At 34.4% G+C, this 21,786-nt stretch overlaps 1 protein-coding gene and 1 long non-coding RNA gene across 2 annotated transcripts; one reads left to right on the forward strand and one right to left on the reverse strand.

The window, feature by feature from the left end:
- The first annotated feature begins 9,168 nt into the window (after window positions 1-9,168).
- Window positions 9,169-17,319, forward strand: LOC128126716 (uncharacterized). Its single transcript, XR_008224815.1, has 2 exons — window positions 9,169-9,583; window positions 17,261-17,319. It is a non-coding gene; the product is annotated as an uncharacterized LOC128126716 (long non-coding RNA).
- A 1,879-nt stretch (window positions 17,320-19,198) lies between these two features.
- LOC111886097 (lysM domain receptor-like kinase 4) lies at window positions 19,199-20,959 on the reverse strand. Its single transcript, XM_023882334.2, has one exon. It carries the CDS (start codon window positions 20,957-20,959, stop codon window positions 19,199-19,201), a length of 1,761 nt encoding a protein of 586 aa, XP_023738102.2.
- Between the last annotated feature and the right edge of the window lie 827 nt (window positions 20,960-21,786).

Here is a 21,786-nt window from a genome sequence, read left to right on the forward strand (position 1 = left end):
ATGACATCCCGAGTTTTGGTTATATAATGAAAATGCATCTCTTGATGAAATGCTTCGATAAATATTATTTTATCATGTTTGGTTTTGGGAACAAATTCCGCAACACTTTTAAATCAAAAGGATTTACTCTGAAATTATTTTAAAAAGCATAAATGAAATCAGTCTTTTCTGACCGTGATTTTGGGGATGTCACAGATGATAACCACGGACTATTCTAGACAGTCAGTAGAACACTAGCAGGCTCGCGACTTCTAGGTGTTTGTGAACGATGTGTTCATCGGTGTACTCTAAAACCCATTGACATGTATTGCGAGAGGGATCTCGAGAATGATACTGTCAATAAACAAGATAAACTTGTTATTAAATTCGGGAGTATGGATCAGATCAAGATTTAGGTATAGTAAATTGTCCTTAGTCCGGGAGTATGGATTGGGCGTAGTTTTAGATCCGAGAGTATGGATCAGACCAAGAGGTTAGTTTTAGATCTGAGAATATGGATCAGGTGAAGAGATTAGTTTTAGATCCATGAGTAGGGATCAAGTAAAGAGGAAAGTTTTAGATACGAGAGTTTAGATCATTTCGTTGTGAGGATCGATGGGGTAGGATAAGAGTTGTTTTTATATGGTGAAATTATATAAGTTTGTAAGTTCTATGTGTGTGTGTGTGTGTATATATATATATATATATATATATATAACATTGTGGGTTGAAAACCCTATATGCTCACCAGGCTCCCAAGCCTGACCCACTCAGTTTTCTTTGTATTACAGGTTATGGCACAAGAGCATAAGTTGGCTGACATAACGAGAGATTTTGGATTATAGGTGTAATGACCCAAATTTCACGTCCAAAATTTTCATTTTTAATCAATACTTTGGAAAACATTTGTAAATAAAACATTGTCTTATCAAATCATTTCATATTCATACATCGTGTTTGAAAACCAAATTACGAATTCAACCAAATGTCAGAGTACAAATCCCAGAACAATCTCGTAAGGCGGAAAATAGTGTGTGTGTGTGTGTGTGTATGATGTGCCACTACTGCGCCAGCTCCTTCCCCTTTGATGAAGAGGTATCTGAAACCAAAACTAAAAACTGTAAGCACGAAACTTAGTGAGTTCCCCCATCGTACCACATACCATACAATCACACAACATACATATATTGTCAGGCATATCTGGGTGCCCGACCTACCCCTTCGGTCCTCTCGACCAGATACTGGCTAACATATCTGGGTGCTGGCCTCACCTTTGGTCATGTCGACCGGATACTGACTAGCATATATGGGTGCTGGTCTCCCCTTCGGTCCTCTCGACCGGATACCGGGGACTATTTCACCCCCTTACTACTACCACATAACACATATCACATAATCTATCTAGCATGGCTGGGCATGACTACCCCTTCGGCCCTATCGACCGGTACTCTAGGGACTATCTCCCCTATTGTCACTAGCACATAGCATCATATCATACTAGCACATAAACATATTGATAGTAGCAAACCTAGATGAATATCACATAGACAATCATCTAATCGTACAACTCCTACTGACGGGCCGGCATTGTAACCGTAGACCCACCGCTACTGGAAGGTAACTCACCTCGAAGTAGTTGTTGATCTGTGCGGGAACTGACTATCTGTTGCTGCTGCTCCGGAAATCCTCCAGTTGTAACTCCCACAAAACACTCAATCAAACACTGCTAACTGTCCTTAGGGTAAAATGACCATCTTACCCCCGACCAAGTCAAAGTCAAAGTCAACTACCAGTTGAACTGACTCGTCGAGTTGGCTCGCCAACTCGTCGAGTCCCTATCCTTCCATTTATCCTTATGCCCATCTCTACTCGTCGAGTTAGGCGATGACTCGACGAGTTTTCCTTCCAAATGAACATCGACTGAATCTTCATCCGACTCGCCGAGTTGTATGAACAACTCGTTGAGTTCATTTTCAACTGATAAACAGGTCCTGTCCTTGACTCGCCGAGTTGTATGAACAAATCGTCAAGTTCATCTTCATCCATATGAAGATTGCCTTGGACTCGCCGAGTCTGCTCATGCAGTCGCCGAGTCCCATGAATATCCCGAACAATGGCTTAGTCCAAATCATTGGGTCACTCCCCGGGACTCCCTAAAACCTTTCCACACTCAACTGGGTCATTTTGACCCTCAACTGATTTGGGGACTCAATCTTGGACTCACCGAGTCCAATGATAGACTCGCCGAGTCTGTCGCATATTCACACTAGATCTTCGATTTCTGATGTACAACTCTTGATCAAAGGATAGATCTATGCTCCTAGGACCGTTCTAGCACGTAAAGTTACAACCTTTACGTGCTTGCATGGGACTTTAAGCTCAAAAGGTCCTAAAACAAGCCCTTGAGTTACATGGAGCCTTTCTTGGGTGGAAAAGCACCCCCTTTCTGTTTAGTGACCCCTCAAGGGTCCTAGATTCGTACCCTCATCCCCAACCATGCTTACATTCATGGTTGGCTAGCTAAAATGGCTCATAAATCCCTAAAACTACACAAAATGGGATCTAACATTTGGAAGAAGAAGGTACAGACTTTTTACCTTGAATGAGCTGCAAATGATGCACAAATTCGGATCCCCTTTAGTCCCTTCTTGCTCCTTCAAGCTTCTCTTCCTTCCTTGGATCACAAGAACACCAAACTCACTTCAAATGCTCTATTTTGCTTCAACAACGACTAGGGTTTGCTATGGGGGTCCTCTGGGAGTAAATGGGATGAAGGAGGTCAGGTTAAAGTGTTTAAATAGGGTGCAAACCCTCGGATTAGGGTTTTTGTCCAGACAAGGTCTACTCGCCGAGTCCACAGCTTAGACCCTGCGTCTTATCCCGCTTCTACTCGGCGATTTGGTCCTTCAACTCGCCGAGTCCAAGGCCAAAAATTCAAATATATATAAAGAGTTAATTACAAGAATACGTACCAAGAACCATATGCTACCATAGGCCAGTAGTTATGAATAACTGTTGTAAGGTCTATTTGTTCTGTTTATGTTTTTGGTCTGTATTGAACATGACATCCCGAGATTTTGTTATATAATGAAAATACATTTTATAAAGAAATGCTTTGATAAATTCTTATCATATTTTGTTTTGGGAACAAATTCCGCAACAGATTTCTTTAAAAGATTACTCTGATTTTAAAAACAAAGCATAAACAAATCGGTCTTTTCTGGCCGTGAAATTGGGGATGTCACAAGGACTCCCAAGTTAATTACATCCCATATAACCAAGTTCATACCCTTTAATCTCTCATGCAATAACCAATCTTCTCTCTCCCCCTCTCTTCTTCCAGTCTCGGCCGAAACCACCACCTCCCCACCATCACTTTTTCTCTCTAACTCACCCAATAAATTCTCTCTAGGGCTCTCAAGAAAAATCTCACTTCCCTCTCCAAGTTAGTGTGTGTGCCTGTGTAGTGTTCAAGAACTTTTCATCAAAGCTCATCATTTTGGTAAGTTTTGTTTGACTCCATAGTTTTAACTTCAATTTTACACCAAAAACTTCTTCTTAACCCACCTCATTTCATGGTCTATGTTCTTACAACAACTTAAAGCTCGAAAATCATCTCAAGAACACATCTAGGGCCGAGATCTCTTCATTTCTTCATCAAAAACAGAAATCTTCAAACAAAGGTGAGTTCATACCCTTTATTTTCGGTTTTTACTTTGTTTTGAGGGAGAATACTAATGGGTTTTAGGTAAAACAAATAACCTAGAAAACAATTCCTAAGTTCACATGCAACCTACTTTGGATCTATGTTTTAACTATTGAACATACAACTTTGAATTGCAAAACAAGAACCCTAGAGGAGGTCACTATTTTCGAAAATAATAAACTAGGGTTAGGAGTTATATACCTTTCAATTGTTATAGCAAACAATTGACAATTCCCTTGATCTTGATCTTGATCTTCTTGTAAGCTTAGCACCACAAGTGTAATGCCTCTAATGGAATCACACCCAAACTAGCAAGAAGGAAAGTAGAAGAGAGAGGGGAGAGGGAGTATGCAAGATCTTGGCCTTAGGTTTTCTTCAAAAGAAAGAGTGACCAAAATATGAACCAGGAGGCTCCTTATATAGCTGAGGGATCTAGGGTTTAGGGGGAACCCTAGTTATCCTTTGCTTAGGGCCTAAGCAAGCCAAAGGGCCTTATCCAAGCCCCTATGGACGAAATCATTAGGGTTTCCCCTATAGATTTCGTCCACCCTCTTCCAAGGGGGTTCTAGAGCCTTCCACTCAATTATTAGATAATTGCAAACTAGTCCCTGCACCTTACAATTAATACTTTTAACCCCAAAATTAATTCTGATTAATTTATGGCTAACTATTAATTAAACTTAATGATTTCTAATTAATATATTAATCTTTTAACATATTAATAAATTCATTTATATTAATTTATTAATCTTATAATAAATTAATATCTCTCCTTTCATAATTTCCTTTTTGGTTGCTAGGTTTGAGGGCAACCCAAAAGGACTGTGCTGCTATCAATTCAAGCACATATCAATTATAGTTATGGGCTTAGACACCTAATCCAACAAATACAAGTTGTTTTGTGTAGATCTATGTGTGTATGCATGATTTTGTGTGTTTTCTTTAGTTACATGTGTGTTTATGTGTTGTAACTTCATAAAGTTAAACATCTACTAAAAGATGATGATATTGGTATAACATAATACTTATTTCAACATATCACACAAGAAAAAGGATTAAAACACTCTTGTGATACTTAAATCTAAGAAAAACTTCATGAAAGGGGCTAAAATCAACAAAATAACAAAGTTTGGGCTAATTATGTAACTTATGGCTAGTATGGGGTTCAAAAGGAAATTTTATTAAAACAATGGCTAAACTCGACATTTGAGACCTTATAGGGATCAAAAATGTAAATATTTTCATAAATGGGCCTTATTGGGCTTCTCACGGTTTTGGGACAAAAAATTGTAATTTTTGACTTTTTTGGGTTTAATTGTCATTTTCAATAAAGTTGTGTCAAAAATATAAGTTTTTGATAAAAAGGGGTTAAATTTGCGAAAATTATGAACATTTGGGTAAAAAGATGAAATTTTCTATAAATGGGCCGAAAATGTATATTTTCACAAAAACCAAGCCAAAAATGATATTTTTGACAAGAATGAGTTAAAAATGTTATTTTTATAAATACTAGCCTTAAATACAAGTTGTGTCCAAAAGATGGCCTAAAATGTTAGTTTTACTAAACTTGGGCCTTAATTGTAAATTTTTGGCTTAATGGGCCAAGAATGTCAATTTTTATAAAAGTGGGCTTTTTATGCCGTTTTAGTAAATAATTGAGCCACTACTAGCAAAATAATAACAAATGGGCTAATTTTGATGATCTCAAGTTATTGGGCCTTAGTGGCCCATTTATATGTTTGATAGGTCTTGAATATTATTTATATGTTTATTGGGTCTCATTGACCCACTAATATGCACGACGGACCTTGGATACTATTTACATGCTATTTGGGCCCGTAAATACCTTACATGTGAAATGGGCATCGGTTGTCCTTTTACATATATTTTGGGCCCATGTTATATAATCGTGTTCCTTTCGGGCCTGGAAATGACTTATATGTTTAGCGAGCCTCCGTGGTTCGTTTACATGGTTTAATGAGCCAAGAATGAGTTTTATATGTTTCTTTTCATGTAAATTCGATTAAGGATCTAGTGAGACATGTCCGTTGACACCTATTGAGTGTACGATCGTAGCCTGTAGTTATAACCAGAGTCTCTTGGAATGAGAGCGGAGGGTTTGTGTATAGATCTATACGGGGATGACACCCCACACCTGAGTTGTTCGCTACAGTTAGACTACACCAGTCTAGGATGACGAAAACCTTATTCTATTTTCCATCGGCATTTAACGACGCCAAGACATGCGAAATTGTCATTAATTAGTATGGTTATAACGACTCACTTAGAGGAATTAATGTTATGAAATTTATGGAAGACCATTCTTTTTTCTCTGTGGATTACTTAAGAACATACTCACACTGGTACTCGACCTCGGGGGTTGATGTACCGACATTCTATTTTACAGGCAACATAGGGTTGTCTGGGGACATTCTCTTTACAATCTCTTCATTTACTTTTGGAATTCTTTCAAACAAAACACACATGCATTAATACAGGATCGGACACAAACATACTAAACTATTTTAATAAAATACAGGATTTTCTTGTGATTACAAAGCTATACAAATCATTTTCTCAAACATACTTATGAACTCACCAACATTTTTATGTTGACCTTTTTAAATTGACTTGTATTCTCAGGAAACCGTTGAAACAGGTTGGGCTGAATATTCTAACGGATGTTTTGCTATATTTTGTTTCATCACACTTTAATCATTTTGGCATGTAATATTCAAACACAATACTTAATGCAAACAATGTATGTTGTATTATTACATGTGTGATGATGATGATGTTATGTTTCATTTATATACTATATGATGATACTACAAGGATGAAGTCACGCGCAATCCCCCGGACGTTTCCACCATCTGGTTCGAGGGTGTGACAAATAATCTTTTCCTTCTTCAACACATAAACAAATATACACACTCAAACATTGTTGATTTCGTAAGTATGTGAGGAAGGGAGACAAATCGAGATTCAAGATCAACAATATAGATGTTTTTTGTTGATGATTTGTTATCATTACGAAGTTTGTTTAAGTTTATATTTCTAACGAACAATTCACTGGTGGTTTGATTTTAATTAAAATGTCAATTTGATTTGGTGGCAAAATGAAATGAAAGATTGAAGATCTCTTGTTTTTGTATGATTCTTTATCAGAAGTGGATATGCAACTTTGAATATTTATAACGATTATTTTATCAACAAGTTTTATCAAATATTGATTTGTATTTTGATCAAGTTTATCGATCAAATGAATAAGTCACCATGAAGCTGAATCGAAAGTGTGTATGTGTGAGAGTATGTGTTTATTGTGGTGGCCAGAGAGAGATGCATGGGTCAATTATTATTTTTTTAATTAATTAAAGATTAAAAAAATATGAAAAATACAAAAAAGAAATTAAAATGGCAAAATGGCCATTTCAAGTATTTTTAGACCTAAACCACAAGAAATTCTTGATTTTGAACCTATCCAAAGTTTTTTACATACCACACAGTTATATCTCTATTTTACTTTCATACCTAATTCATATAGACATATACATATACATTATTTTAGTTTTATGCAACGGCTTACCAAATATTTGGCATGTTTGTTATTCCACCATACAAACAAACGTATTAAAACTCAAATTTTTGTAATTGAAAACGAAATAAAACCACAACAAACAAAACCTTTATTTTTGGAAATATAATAATGGCATGTTGGATTATTAAAATTTCTTTTAAGTTTAGACAAGGACATGAGCTTTTTATACATATATCAATAATAGTAAAACCGAATATTTAGTAAACACACAACTTACCGTACAAAACAAGCATTTCAAACAAAGTAGTATCCGTGACTAAGATGATATCTTCAATCACCCATACACATATACATATGCATATACGTATGTAAACATAACATGTATATATACCAAAAGGGGTTATGTCTAAAATACCCCTCCAAAGTCCAAATCATACCATTCTAGCAAGGACTTTAAGGATATCCTCCACAGATGTGATTGCATAAAGTTGGATGATTGGGACTCTTTGGACCTCTCAAGGTCTAGATCTAAGGTTTATTCCTCAATGGGACTTCACATGCTCCATATTCCAACTAAAGAAAGGGGGTAAAGAAACCCTAGATTCATGAGATCTACTATATACACGAAAATAGGCATGGATTCATACATCAAACAGCAACCTTTGATGAAGTGATAGTAGATCTGAGCTCCTTAATCAGCCTAGCTTGAATCCCCTCCTTCCTTCTTGCAAGAATGCACTAATGGTGATGAAATTAGCTCCTTCCCTCACTCTCTATGCTCTCTGGTTCGTTAGGGTTTCTCAGGTGTGTGTGTGGCCGCAAATGAAGGCCATAAGGACCCTTAAATAGGGCGCAGGCCCAAAGATTTATGGTTTTTGTCCACAGCGCGGACTCGTCGACTCGACTTGCCGACTCGTTGAGTCCACTCATTAATCCGAGTCATCAGTCGCAATCCTACTCGACAAGTTTAGGCGTCAACTTGTCTAGTCCTTCTTCTTAACTCAAAAATAAATACTTAAATTATGATATCTGGAAATCTGGATGTTACATCAAAATTACTAGGTTTTTAACTGTGAGTATTATTTTCCACAATAAAATGCTTTAATTCAAATCCTTATTATGATAAAGTTTCAACTAGTAAAATATCAATCCTCAATGGTAGTCTCAGGTTCGAACTTTCAGTTTCCTTACTTCATACATCATGTCAATCTTCATTTTTAAACGATAATTTAGTCATAAACTACACATTTACTTTAAAGGTTAATGACTTAAAAGGGTAACATAATTTGTTTTGTGTTCATATTTAATTAGCAATGTTTTTATACATATTCGACCATTGAACAACGATTACCCCAACTTAACTCAGAATGTTTACCATTGAACAGTGACCGCACCAACTTTAATCATAAATCAAACTTAAAATGGTTACATATTTTGTTTCGTGTTCACATTTAACCAACGATATTTTTTGTACACATTTGTTATAGGTAATATTACCTTTTTTGAAAATGTGAAACAAGTTCAATTGTCAAATGTATATAAAAAAAAATATTGTTTACTAAATGTGAACACGAACAAAATATGTTATCATTTTTAGTCATTAACACTTATTTCAAAAGAGACTTGAACCCTTAAATATTATATTTGATGATACATTTAATACCCGTTTTTTGTAACAAGTATGATCTAAAAGAGTATAATTTGTTTATAAGACTAGCAAGTGAAATAAAGCATGGAGTTTATTTAAGTTGTGTATTTGTATTTAGCGAAATATTGTTGAAGAAAGTTTCAGAACACCCGAAGACAATTATGTGGATATAAATTTTGTCAAAAACGGATTTTGTATGAAGAAGTTATGGTCATTCGAAAAGTATGTTGCTATTTATGGAAAGGTGCAAAGCAACTATGCAGATGGCATGGTGCGAGGGAGGATTTGTGCTCAACGGTCAGGTCATGACACGAGTATTAGTTATCACGACCTGGTGAAGTGTACGGTGTTAGACACATGTTGAGTGGGTGAGACACATATCAAGAGGATGGGACACATGGCAAATCGTCGAGCCGTGCAACATTTATCACGACAGGATAGCCTATTGGTCACGACTCGATTCTCAAAATTATTGGAGTATATAAACAGGTTTGTGTTGTTCATTTAAAGAGTTTTGGAACTGAAATCAGAGAGAGAACTAAAGAGAGATGGTTCTCGGGAAAGTGATTGGTGAGTCGGTGCTAGAATATGAGGGTACGAACCATCGATCGGGTTGAGATATCTTCTTGTTATGTTATTACGTTGTCGTGTTTTATAGCATAATTATAATGAATTATTAGAACCCAATCTAGTTTTTAGAAGTCATAATATGGTGTTGTTGGATTAGTGTCTAAGTCCATAACTATTTTGGTATGTACTTGACCCGATGGTGCATGGTCCTTTTGGGTTGCCTTCACCAAAGCAACTTGATTGGAGAAATAAATAGAAAGAGAGGATAATATGATTTATTAATATGTTATAAGGATAATATATTAAAGGAGAAATCATATTTGTTTAATTAATATTGGTCAATAATTAATTGAGAATTAATTTTGTGATCAAGTGTAATTAATTAAACTAGAGGGGCTGAATTGTAATTATGTGATAGTTACAAAATAAGGTAAGAATTATCTTATAAGTATGGTGAACGAATTTAAGGTTGGAAAGCCTTAGAATTCGAGTATGATAAGGATACAAGGATTATCTTATTGGTTGCTTAATGGATAATCAACTAGATAAGGATAATGACTGAAACCCTATCTCTACACCTATATAAACACCCCTAGGGTTATGAATTCGTGTATCCCTTCCCAAGAAGTCCTAAACACGAATTCTAACCTCCCTCCTCTCTCTATATATCTTCTCCACTTGCTTATGGTGTTTGTGAGCCATTAGAGGAGTGACACTTGTGACTCTCTGCTTTCCAAGGTCAATTCAAGGAGGAATTGGATTGTTATTGCTATATAACAATCAAGGTATGTTCTTAAACCTATTTACATGTGAATTCTGATTTCCATATGCTAGAATTAGGGTTCAAGTCTTGGATTCAAAGTATGTACAATAGAGAAACCTAGATCCGAGCTTTAGGGTTTGTATGAGCACATAGGATGTCTTATGACCAAAACCCATCAGTGGTATCAGAGCCTTGATTGGTTTCTATTGTATTGATGCTTGTTGTAACTGAAAAATTCGATTTTTTGCATTCTGGAGGCTGGACTCGCCGAGTCCATGGCTGAACTCGCCGAGTCCAAGGTGACTCGACGAGTCCAAGGCTGACTCGACGAGTCAACTCGTCAGAAGGAGGGTACTTCGGGATTTCTTGCTGTTTTTGCTTATGGATAATTACCTTATCATGTTAGATTAATATTAATCCGATTATATGATATATTTGACTATATTTTTAATCTAATTGAAGATATTTATCAATTAATAGGATAATTGTTTCCTTATAAGATAATTGATTAATTATTTTAAGTAAATTGATAAATTATTTTGCAAGAAATCATCAAATATGGATAATTATGTGATTAAATGTTAATTTGAATTATTTGTTATTTGATCCTTGTTGTTGTGAAAAGTTTCATATTTGTCCCTTTAGGTTTTATAGTTTAAATTTGAACCCCAAAAGTTTTGTTGTTTTGAAATTTAAATAGTTGAAACCCTAATGTTTTGAAAAAGGTTTCAAAACTTGCCCTCAAGTTTTGGAATTTAAATTTTGATTAAATAGTTTAATTTTGATGCATATTTAAATTCTAAACCCTTATGGTTTGAAATGTTTCAAAACTTACCCTCAAGTTTTGGAATTTAAAAGTTGATTAAAAGTTTAATTAGGAATGTTAAATTCTAAAACATCTAAGTAATTTTGAAAAGGTTCAAATCACACCCTTATGGTTTTATTAATTAATTAAGGTGTATAATTAAAAGAGATTTAATAAATCCATTAAAGTTTAGGTTAACCATTTAATAGAATTAAAAGTGTAATTGTTAGAGTTAACCACATAGTATTTTAAAAGTTATAAAATACACCCTATACTATATATAACATTAAAAGTCTAACATTATATATATGTATAACTAAAAGTCAGTCTTACCGTTAGTAGGCCTCATTCACGAAGCTGGTCTATAAGGGGTGTTTAAGGAAATTGCCTATAAAATGGCGATTGAATGGGTATCCACTCTTACCCACCGCACTCTTGACTAGTGGAGGGTCGTTAGCCGAAAGGGTAGGATAGGACGAAACCTTCCATTATAAGTATAATGAATTATTAAAGTAACTAAATGTTTTCATAAAATTCCCAATCTTAGTTACTTAGGCAAAAGTGAATTGATGCAATTCCATGAAATTACACTTTGTGCCCTTGCGAAGACGTTAGTGGAGCGTGTGTGGTTAACCGGCACACTAAATAGGTCTAAGCAAAGGTAGCAAAGGGTGACTCAATGTTTGTCATAGTTTGGTGGAGCGTGTGTGGTTTACCGGCACATCGAATAGGTGACTGTAACATGTGAGGGCACCATGTAGTTTGCATGGTTATTCACACCCGCTTTGTGATCCTCGGCATCCCAGTCACAAACAAGAGGGGCATATCGAGATATAAACATGCCATTGAAAGTTCAATGTATCTCAAAGGATCTAGGAGTTTTCATAGATTTAAAACTTAAATTTCTTTTTCGTTTTTCATGGTGGAAATTAGTGAATCGTCATTCACTTACCTTCAAATATTCTGCAACTAGATTACGGCATCCCTTTTCTAGGTTGTAGCGTATTGTGTTGGGTCCTAGCCTTGGAATTTCATTTGGGTGATCTACCAAGGACTCAATCTATCAACTAACTTGAATTCGTTTTTCTCCCGTTTTGTAGATGTCAAAGTTCGACAACTATGGTATTCCCAAATCCTGTGGAACAAGCATTCCACATGAAGATGATATTCCACGATCAAGAAATCATGCTTCACTTCCTCCTCCTCCTCCAATTATTCTCCCTAACCCACAAGATTGTAAAATTGAAAGGTTCAATATCACTAAAGCCCTATTGGAAATGAAACATGAAGATGGTAAACCCGTGTGTGCCCACGTTCTAGGAATGAAATCACACATTGATAGGTTGAAAATGTTGGGTGTGTCATTCCCGAATGAGTTGGCTGTGAATTGGGTTTTGCAGTCACTTCCAGAATCGTATAATGAATTCAAAAGAAAGTATTATATGATGAATCATGATGACAACCTCATTGACCTAACTTACATGCTCATTGCTACTGAATCAGAAATGATTTGGCGAAGCAATGGAGCGTATTTGTTGGGAGAGTCAACCAACCATACTTCCGAGGACGTTCTAGGAGAACCGACCTACGTTTGCTGCCAAAAGAAAGGGCGTTGGATACAAGTCTGCCCAAAAAGCCTGAAGAGTCCAGAAGCTGGGAGAGTCAAAGAGTATGGCTGCGCTTCAGGTAAAATCCACTATCTAACTCCATTAAGTTCCTATTCATTAATTCTTAATACATAATGTAATAAGATTGCATTTGAATGTTTTACAGGATCGGTGAAAAGAAAGGAAGCTTGGTGAAAGAGCAAGATGAATCTAATCACAAGAAATGGATCTTGATCGCATGGACTTGAAGATTAGATTTTGATCTTAGATAGTTATGATAGAGTTGTTAGAAAATTTTCTTTTGAAATACATAGTTTTCAATGGATTTTGCATTGTAAGGACATATGTTTTCCGCTGCTTTTATAAATAAAAATAAATTTTGTTTGACTTATTTATTTATTTGTTTATTTCCTTACAATGAAATTGTTATGAAAATTGATGTTCGAATATTTCTACAACGAATGGATATGATTCTTAGTTATGTTATTTATGGAAATGTCAAGAATTTACCAAATAGGGAGAGTTTCTCATCGCCCAAAGTTTCAATTGGACAGAAATTTGGAATCATGCAACTTGGTTGCATGATGAATGAGAAATTCATATTTGGAAATTAGACCAATTCGTTGACAAAGTGTCAAGTGAAGGACTAGGAGATCGAATACACAAAGTTGCGTGTTGATCAAGACCACCATAAGAGTAACAATTATATTCGTCATGATTTACTAAAGATTTAGTAAATATGATTATACTTACAAGATTAAGTGTAATTTTGAATTGATTAAAGGGTTTAGATCAATAGCAGAACGAATAAGAAGAATCAAGTAGGCAGAAAGATAAAAGTTTCTCCATTCTAAGAAGATGGGAGAGTACCTTTTATGCTTTATGATAGGTCTTAATGATTAAGAACCATATCTCAATTGATCCTCTAAGTGAGTCTTAATACAATTGTATGTCTAAGAAGAGGAATCAAGAATTGAAGAAATGGTTAAATCAAGAAGTCAATCATACTTCGTTCCAATGATAAATCTTAAAGTTAAGATTGTGACAATGAGTGATAAGTATTAAGAAGGTTTGTAACTTTCATTAAATGTGGTAAGATTGTGATGTCTTGGATAAGACAAAGACCAACTAGGACCAATTTATGAAGTGTTTTGATAAGAGCTACACTAACTCTTGAATATTTGTTTGTCAAGAAATGGTTTTTGACAAGAGAATCATATATGTCAAGGAGTCAGTGGGAGTCTTAATAGTCTTGAAAGGGTTCAAGAACAAATCAAATAAGCCTTATCGATCATCACTAGCACACGAGTTGAGGTTTGCAACCTATCGTATTGACATTATTTGATTATGAGCTGTTCCAATTGAGTTAATTATGCATATGAGTTCTATGAGTTCTCATCTTGAATGCATAAAAGGCAAGGCACCTTAATCAATGAAAGGTACATTGATAAGAAAGGGTGAGATGCTTAACTACTTGGAAGACGTGGTGGGCAGCTGTGCTACCATGAGGCAAGAAATCAAGATTAAGAAAGTTCGATCCATATGAGTTTGAATTTGTCGTAAACGTTGGTTTTGACAAATTCACATGGATAGGAACATTTACACCGTTTAAAATCTAAGTGTCATAAGATTTCCTCCTTCATGAAAATGATTGTGAGGAAATGCTTTCACTAAGAAAGATTTTAAGAAGATAGTGAAATTGCATTCTCGAATTCAATTATGGTTACGGCATCCCTTTCCATAATTTGAATTGTGAGGTTTGGCAATTAGTCTTAATTGTTTAGACACACATATGAACTATCGAAGGCAAAGGTGTATAAAGAATACTTGATAAAAGATTATCAAAGCACTAAGTATTAGAAACATGAACTTAAGAAATTCAATAAGCATTGTTTTCTGAAAGTTAAGATGTTTATGAATACATGTCGAAGCTAGTGGGAGCATAAGTGTTATGTTTTATAATAATCATCAAAGATAGTGGGAGCATAAAAGTTATGATTGTATGATTATTAAGGAAAGTATTGCAAGGTTAGCAATATTAATTATAGAAAACAAGAGTCATACTTTGCAAAGTCGCAATAGTTGAAGAGTTGTTTTGCTATAATTAAGGGAGAGAATATTATGCTTCATTTCAAATCTAAAGGATTAGGTTGAGAAATGTTAATAAATTTAGTCAAAGGTACATAGTGTGTTCTTAAAATTTCGATTATGATTACGGCATCCCTCTTCACAATTCGAATTTTGAGAACATAGCAAATAAAACATTATGCGTCGTGTCCCATACGCTTCGGGTATAGGATCGATTGCAAATGCTTTAATGTTTGACCATTCTAAAATTTTCCAAATGTATAGCGCATTTTGAGGGAAAAAGGACAAGAATTGGTTTTGACTAAAACAATTAAACAACTATCAAAGGACAATCCAAAGTTCGACGAGGATTAGTCGCTTGTGAGTAGTTGGAAGTATAGTATTGGAAGATATGGAAATGTTCTTATATTGAATGGACCATATCGACATCATTACGAATAGATAAGATTCTATTAAAAATGAGTTGTCATATGGAACATATGGAAGTGTGTCTATATTGGAAATTGATTATTGAGAAATCTATGACTAGATTAGAAACTTCTATGCAAAAGGATGTTCAAAGAATGTACTTTGAGTGAGAGACATCACATCTATGGAATTGTCTTGTAACAATCTCCGATAGAAGACTTTGTAATATCATTGGCAATGTCTTTGTGACTTTGGTGCAGTGACATTACGAAAGGATAGTTGCATAGAATGTTAGAATCTAGCATATTCTATAAGTAGCAAGAATTTGATATTCTTTCACTTATGAAAAGGATTTGGAGTTGTGAAATGAGAATGATTGGAAATGTGTTCAATGTGATCTATTTCACAAAGTAAGAACCATAGGTAAACATTGTGTGCATGCTAGGAGCATGGGATAAGTGTGTAATTCAAGTAAGAAGTTGATTACCCGAAACGACAAATAATGAGTAATCGATATGGTGATAAATAAAAGGAGTTTTATTTATGCTCAAAGGGTTGAGGCCATATGGGATTAGTATTATTCTTGTGTTTCACATTTGCATGTTTTGACTTCCAGAATAATTGAGTTTATTAAGAATAATCGAATTATTCAAACGGGCCACAGTCGTTCATATGTTGGAAGTAGGTATGAATGAAGACTGTCGTGAATTGGTGTGTGGAATGTCTAGAAAAGTATTAGACATAAGCAAATGTTTGCTGCAACGTTCATGAGTGCTTATGAATATGATTTGAGCATTGGATTAAACCCACGCTCACTTGGATCACCCCATGAATTGTATCACGAGTGATTGGTGAGACGATAACATCTTATATTCTTGAAACCGAGATGTGTGAGTTGTATCTTGCGAATCGGTTGCACATTGATAATATGTAAACGCACCAGTAACTTGGTGTTATAAAACGTATTGTTGTGTGTAATTCGGTGCGTGAGTACAAGCGAGCATTGTATCAAAGTTTATCCGTTCCTTTTATTCAAAGTAGGATAAAAGCGATATCTTTGGGCCCCTCGATGGTTTAGTGATGACAAACGTAAATGCTCGGCCGGGCTAGGGCTAATTTGATTTGTTCAATTAGTCAGTCGTCATAAATCGGGAATCGAGATATAGTACAAAGAGAATGATTTGAAATCATTTCTCATATGATATCTAGAATGGAGGAATATGTGATCCCTTATCTAAGGACACGCGTATTTGATATGATCAGAGTTGACAGCGGCTTTGGAAAGCTACGATTGCAGATCGGGATCCGAAGTCATACTCATAATAGTTATTAGACTTATCCAAGTGGGAGACTGTTGGATTAGTGTCTAAGTCCATAACTATTTTGGTATGTACTTGACCCGATGGTGCATGGTCCTTTTGGGTTGCCTTCACCAAAGCAACTTGATTGGAGAAATAAATAGAAAGAGAGGATAATATGATTTATTAATATGTTATAAGGATAATATATTAAAGGAGAAATCATATTTGTTTAATTAATATTGGTCAATAATTAATTGAGAATTAATTTTGTAATCAAGTGTAATTAATTAAACTAGAGGGGCTGAATTGTAATTATGTGATAGTTACAAAATAAGGTAAGAATTATCTTATAAGTATGGTGAACGAATTTAAGGTTGGAAAGCCTTAGAATTCGAGTATGATAAGGATACAAGGATTATCTTATTGGTTGCTTAATGGATAATCAACTAGATAAGGATAATGACTGAAACCCTATCTCTACACCTATATAAACACCCCTAGGGTTATGAATTCGTGTATCCCTTCCCAAGAAGTCCTAAACACGAATTCTAACCTCCCTCCTCTCTCTATATATCTTCTCCACTTGCTTATGGTGTTTGTGAGCCATTAGAGGAGTGACACTTGTGACTCTCTGCTTTCCAAGGTCAATTCAAGGAGGAATTGGATTGTTATTGCTATATAACAATCAAGGTATGTTCTTAAACCTATTTACATGTGAATTCTGATTTCCATATGCTAGAATTAGGGTTCAAGTCTTGGATTCAAAGTATGTACAATAGAGAAACCTAGATCCGAGCTTTAGGGTTTGTATGAGCACATAGGATGTCTTATGACCAAAACCCATCAGGTGTAATTATGAACTTCATTGTAAACCTAACATGTGAATTATATGGATTGGTTGATATAGGTTATAAACTCTAATTAGTAGAATTGTTAGAAATATAAGATTTAGATAATAGCTTGTGGGTTTAAGTTATTTAGCAGTTTTATTATAGAGTTTAATTAGTCTGGTGATAATTAGTCACGGAGTTTAGCTCGTAGTGATAGGTTTTGACGAACTTCTTAATTGTTGAATAGGTGTTATTATGTGGCAAGTTGAAAGGCAACGAACATCAGGAACCAAAATTAGAGTTAGTCTACTACCTAACCCGGTGAGTAACTCTACTCTAACACTTATTGTTGTTAGTGTGTGTTGTTACATAATATGTGGATTAGTTGTATTGTAATGATTTTATATTGCATTTCAGTGAGAGGTGATAATATACAGTGATGTGGTGTATTTACTTTAGACGGAGTATATCTGTAGGTATGTATATATATATTTTAGTGGTGAATTATTGGCTAGCTACAAAGGTGTTATAAGGCAATAACCAATTAATTTATATACCAATTCATGTACTTTAATTAGTATATTTGATGTAGCGTACTTTACTTTGTTGACGATAAGTTGATTTATATATGACGATAATTGTTGTTATGTTATTGTAGTAGCTATTTACTAAGCTTTATAGTTTATGATGTTTATTGATGTTGTGTTGCAGGTTAGATTGATTGTAACCCCTATTTCGGATCTTATATTTGATGTCAGTATGGTTCCTCCGGGTGATAATTTATTGTATTCTAGTATGCTAGTGTATACCAAAATCTTTTATATGGTTGTAAATAAATAATTTTTTAGGATGTATCTAGTGTAAAATATATGGACGTTAATACACCCTTCCAAGTTTTGATTTTATTAGGTTGCAAGTCTTGGGTTATCAGGTACGTCAATCTTCTTTTGGAAAGAGTTTTTCCTAATTCGAGTGTACTTGGTGTCATAAACGTAATTGGACAAAATATTGGATAGTGATGTCACTAAGTAAAAGTAGCATTAATTATTATAAGGTAGAGTCAAGATCAAATAAGAAGTAAAATTTTTGTAGAAAGATAAGAAGTGTTTTTTTCTACATATTTTTTTAGCGAACAAACAAAATGAATCATTAGATGATCCACAAGAAAATTTTCTCAAAAAAACATGTTCATGATTCATTTATAAGTAAATTAAGAAAAATTCACGTTTATGACAATTTTAGTGAATAACAACAAAATTGCTATATAAATGAATCATCGAGATGTTTTTTGAGATTTTTTTTTTTGTGAATCATGTTATTTTTGATTCATCTAGTGATTCATTTGTTTTATTCATCAAAAAAATATGTAGAAAAAAAAATTATACCTTCCTACCAAAAAAATTCGTACCATATCTATATCTTTACAAGATAAGCAATGTATTTTAAAAGCTAAAGCCATCTAAAAACGTATAATATAAAATATTGTTTCAATCTTAATTTATATGTGAATTTCTTCCTCTTCCTTTTCTATTTTATTATCATACCTAATTCATATACATTCTTTTAGTTTTATGCAACGGCTTACCAAATATTTGGCATGTTTGTTATTCCACCATACAAACAAACGTATTAAAACTCTAAATTTTATAACTGAAAATGAAATAAAACCACAACAAACAAAATCTTTATTTTGGAAATATAATAATAGCACGTTGGAATATTAAAAGTTCTTTTAAGTTTAGACAAGGACATGACATGACCTTTTTTATACATATATCAATAATAATAAAATTGAATATTTAGTAAACAAACAACTTATCGTAACAAAACAAGCATTTCAAACAAAATAATATACATGACTATGATGATATCTTCAATCACTCATACACATATACATACGTAAATATAACATGTATATATACCAAAAAGGGTTATGTCTAAAATACCCCTCGAAATCATACCATTCTAGCAAGGACTTTAAGGATATCCTCCACAGATGGCCTATGCAAAGGGTCAAATTCCACACAAGCTTTAGCCAAGACCCCTAAACATAATGCCTCAGCCAAAGGGTAATCCTCGTTCAAGCAAGGGTCCATAAAACCTCTTAAATGCTCAAAACAACCTCCTCCACTACCCTCTCCTCCCAAAAACCCGATGGAATCTCGTAACGATTTCTTGTCAGTGTTCACTTTCCCTGATAAAATTTCAAGCAAAATCATCCCGAATTCCAAAATATTTTCATACTCTGAACCAGATGACCCCACGTTGCATGGATTCGTGTTCCCTGACAAAACTGCCAATTTCGCCCTCCATGTTGATGTCACAAATATACTTTCATTACAAAGTCCTGTTTGCATGTAAGGATTAGCTATGCAATAATGTAGGTAGTGCAACCCCATTGCGACATCAAACGCGATTTGAGTTCTTCGAGTCCAAGTCAAACTCGAGGAATTAATCAAACAATCCCTTAAACTCCCATTTGATGGATGCTCCAAAACAAGATATGACCATGAAGACTCATTGTAACATACACCAAGCAATTTCATGATGTTGACATGGTTAATTTTCGAATGGAGATCAATGACATGGCGTATTTCGGAGAATTCAATCTCTTTGATTAGTACTTGAACATCATCGAATGACCCTCTATAAATATCTTCACTCACAATACAATCTTCACTAAAATCTCTTGTCGCTCTTCTAATTTCCTCGATTTTGAAATTATACAAAGAATATTTTATTCCCGCAAGCAAATCAGGTGACAAACATGAACTCGGTGAGCTTCTTGTGATCGGGCTTTTTGGTGAGCTAATTGGAGGTGTTGAAAACGAGTTAAAAGAGCTTCTAAGGGTTGATGGTATTATAAAAATATCGCGTCTGCATTTATTTAACGCATTTATATACAAACATGTCACAATTAGTATGGCCACCACCAAACCCGACCCGATGACCGAAACAACAATGTACACTTTCTTTAGTTTCATGGATTTGACATTTCCTTCTGTCGGATTTGTCGGGTAAAATCCGGGTGTCGGTGGTTGAAAACTAGGGACATTAAAGTTAATCATAGGTTTTGAATGCAATGGTACCAAAATTGTTGTTTCAGGATAAACAGTCGTATCACTATTTAAATTGTTAACTGCGAAAATGTCATCTTTAGAAATACCAAATTTTGTACTTATCGGCTTTACAGAATCTCTTGAAACCAAAGGATACGCGACCAAATATTTATAACCATTATTAGGACAAGCACATTTTAAAGGCACATTAAGAACAAAACCAACCTTATAAACTTCTTGATTTTGATTTTCCTCAAGAAGCGTGACTGTTTTCACCAAACCTTCAAAGACCCCACATGCAATATCTGAAAGTGTCGTGTTTTCCATGATTGTATAATTTATTTTTGCTTGAAAAAAGTTATCAGAGCAAGAACATCTAAGAGGAACAAGTACTTCTCTATCCATAAGGAGAACTTCTGAACTAGAATCTATGTGGTTTAATTCAAGCAAGGTGTTGGGTGGCAATCCAAACAAGGTGGCTATGGTGGAAATGGTCGGAAACTGACGGTTTGACCGGAAAATCAAGAAAGTTTGGCATGACATCTTGGTCAACGTCGTGTTGGTGCAAGTGTACCTTGTCCCTGGAGCATTGCCATCTTTGCGACAAGATGTTGCGTCATAGAATGCTTGTTCGTGGCTTGAGATGATCGAGCTCATGAGAATTAGCAACAAGATATAAATCATAGTATTGTTGCTATTTAATATTTTATTATCTTTGCATCGAAAAAACAAGTAACAAAAAACATAAAAGTTTGAAATTTATAAGAAGTGATAAATGGTTAGAGGGATGATAGTCAATGGAGTTATGCTTTTTCAAATGAATAATTTTAATGTAAATATAAACTAGAAATAATTGATTAGCTTTATGGTAGCATCAATAGCCGGCTGGTGAACTAAAATACAAAAACATTTGCAATTATTCTTGGGATACTATGTGTTTGTATTTTACTGATGAGAATTTTTTAAATTTTAATTACTTTCTTTATTGGGTTAAATGTATACATGTAGTAATGCATTTCATATTAAAGTTTATTATTACCAAATATATTATTGATTTACTGTACTAGTTCTATGTAAAATAAGAACAAAATCTATTTTATGCATTTTTGCTATAAAAGGAAGCTAATACGACTAACTTGACTATGAAATTGTAATACAACACAATAGTTTTTTTCTAGTATTTTTTTTAACAAGAGAGTTAGTATATGCCTAGAATTAAACATATAGATTCCTTCTCAGAAAACTTTTAGTTAGACAGTTAGTCAAAGCTAAACCCAACTTGTACAACACAAGCGCTAAAAAGTCGTTATCAATAAGAGAAATTAGAAGTATGTTGAAATTGCATTATTAAAAGTAATAATGATATGTAATAACAAATTTTGTTTTATGTATATATTTAATCATTTAAGTTTTTTTATATGTTTACCATTCAACTTAGAGGGTGTTTTGTGTTCATTTAAAAACTTTTTACTTAACTTATTTAC

This window comes from Lactuca sativa, chromosome 1, assembly GCF_002870075.4.
Source record: "Lactuca sativa cultivar Salinas chromosome 1, Lsat_Salinas_v11, whole genome shotgun sequence".
NCBI classification, from domain to species: Eukaryota; Viridiplantae; Streptophyta; class Magnoliopsida; order Asterales; family Asteraceae; genus Lactuca; species Lactuca sativa.

Bases quoted from the DNA above. Each gene is read 5' to 3' on its own strand.
- LOC111886097 (XM_023882334.2), bottom strand. From the start codon at position 20,959: ATGAGCTCGATCATCTCAAGCCACGAACAAGCATTCTATGACGCAACA.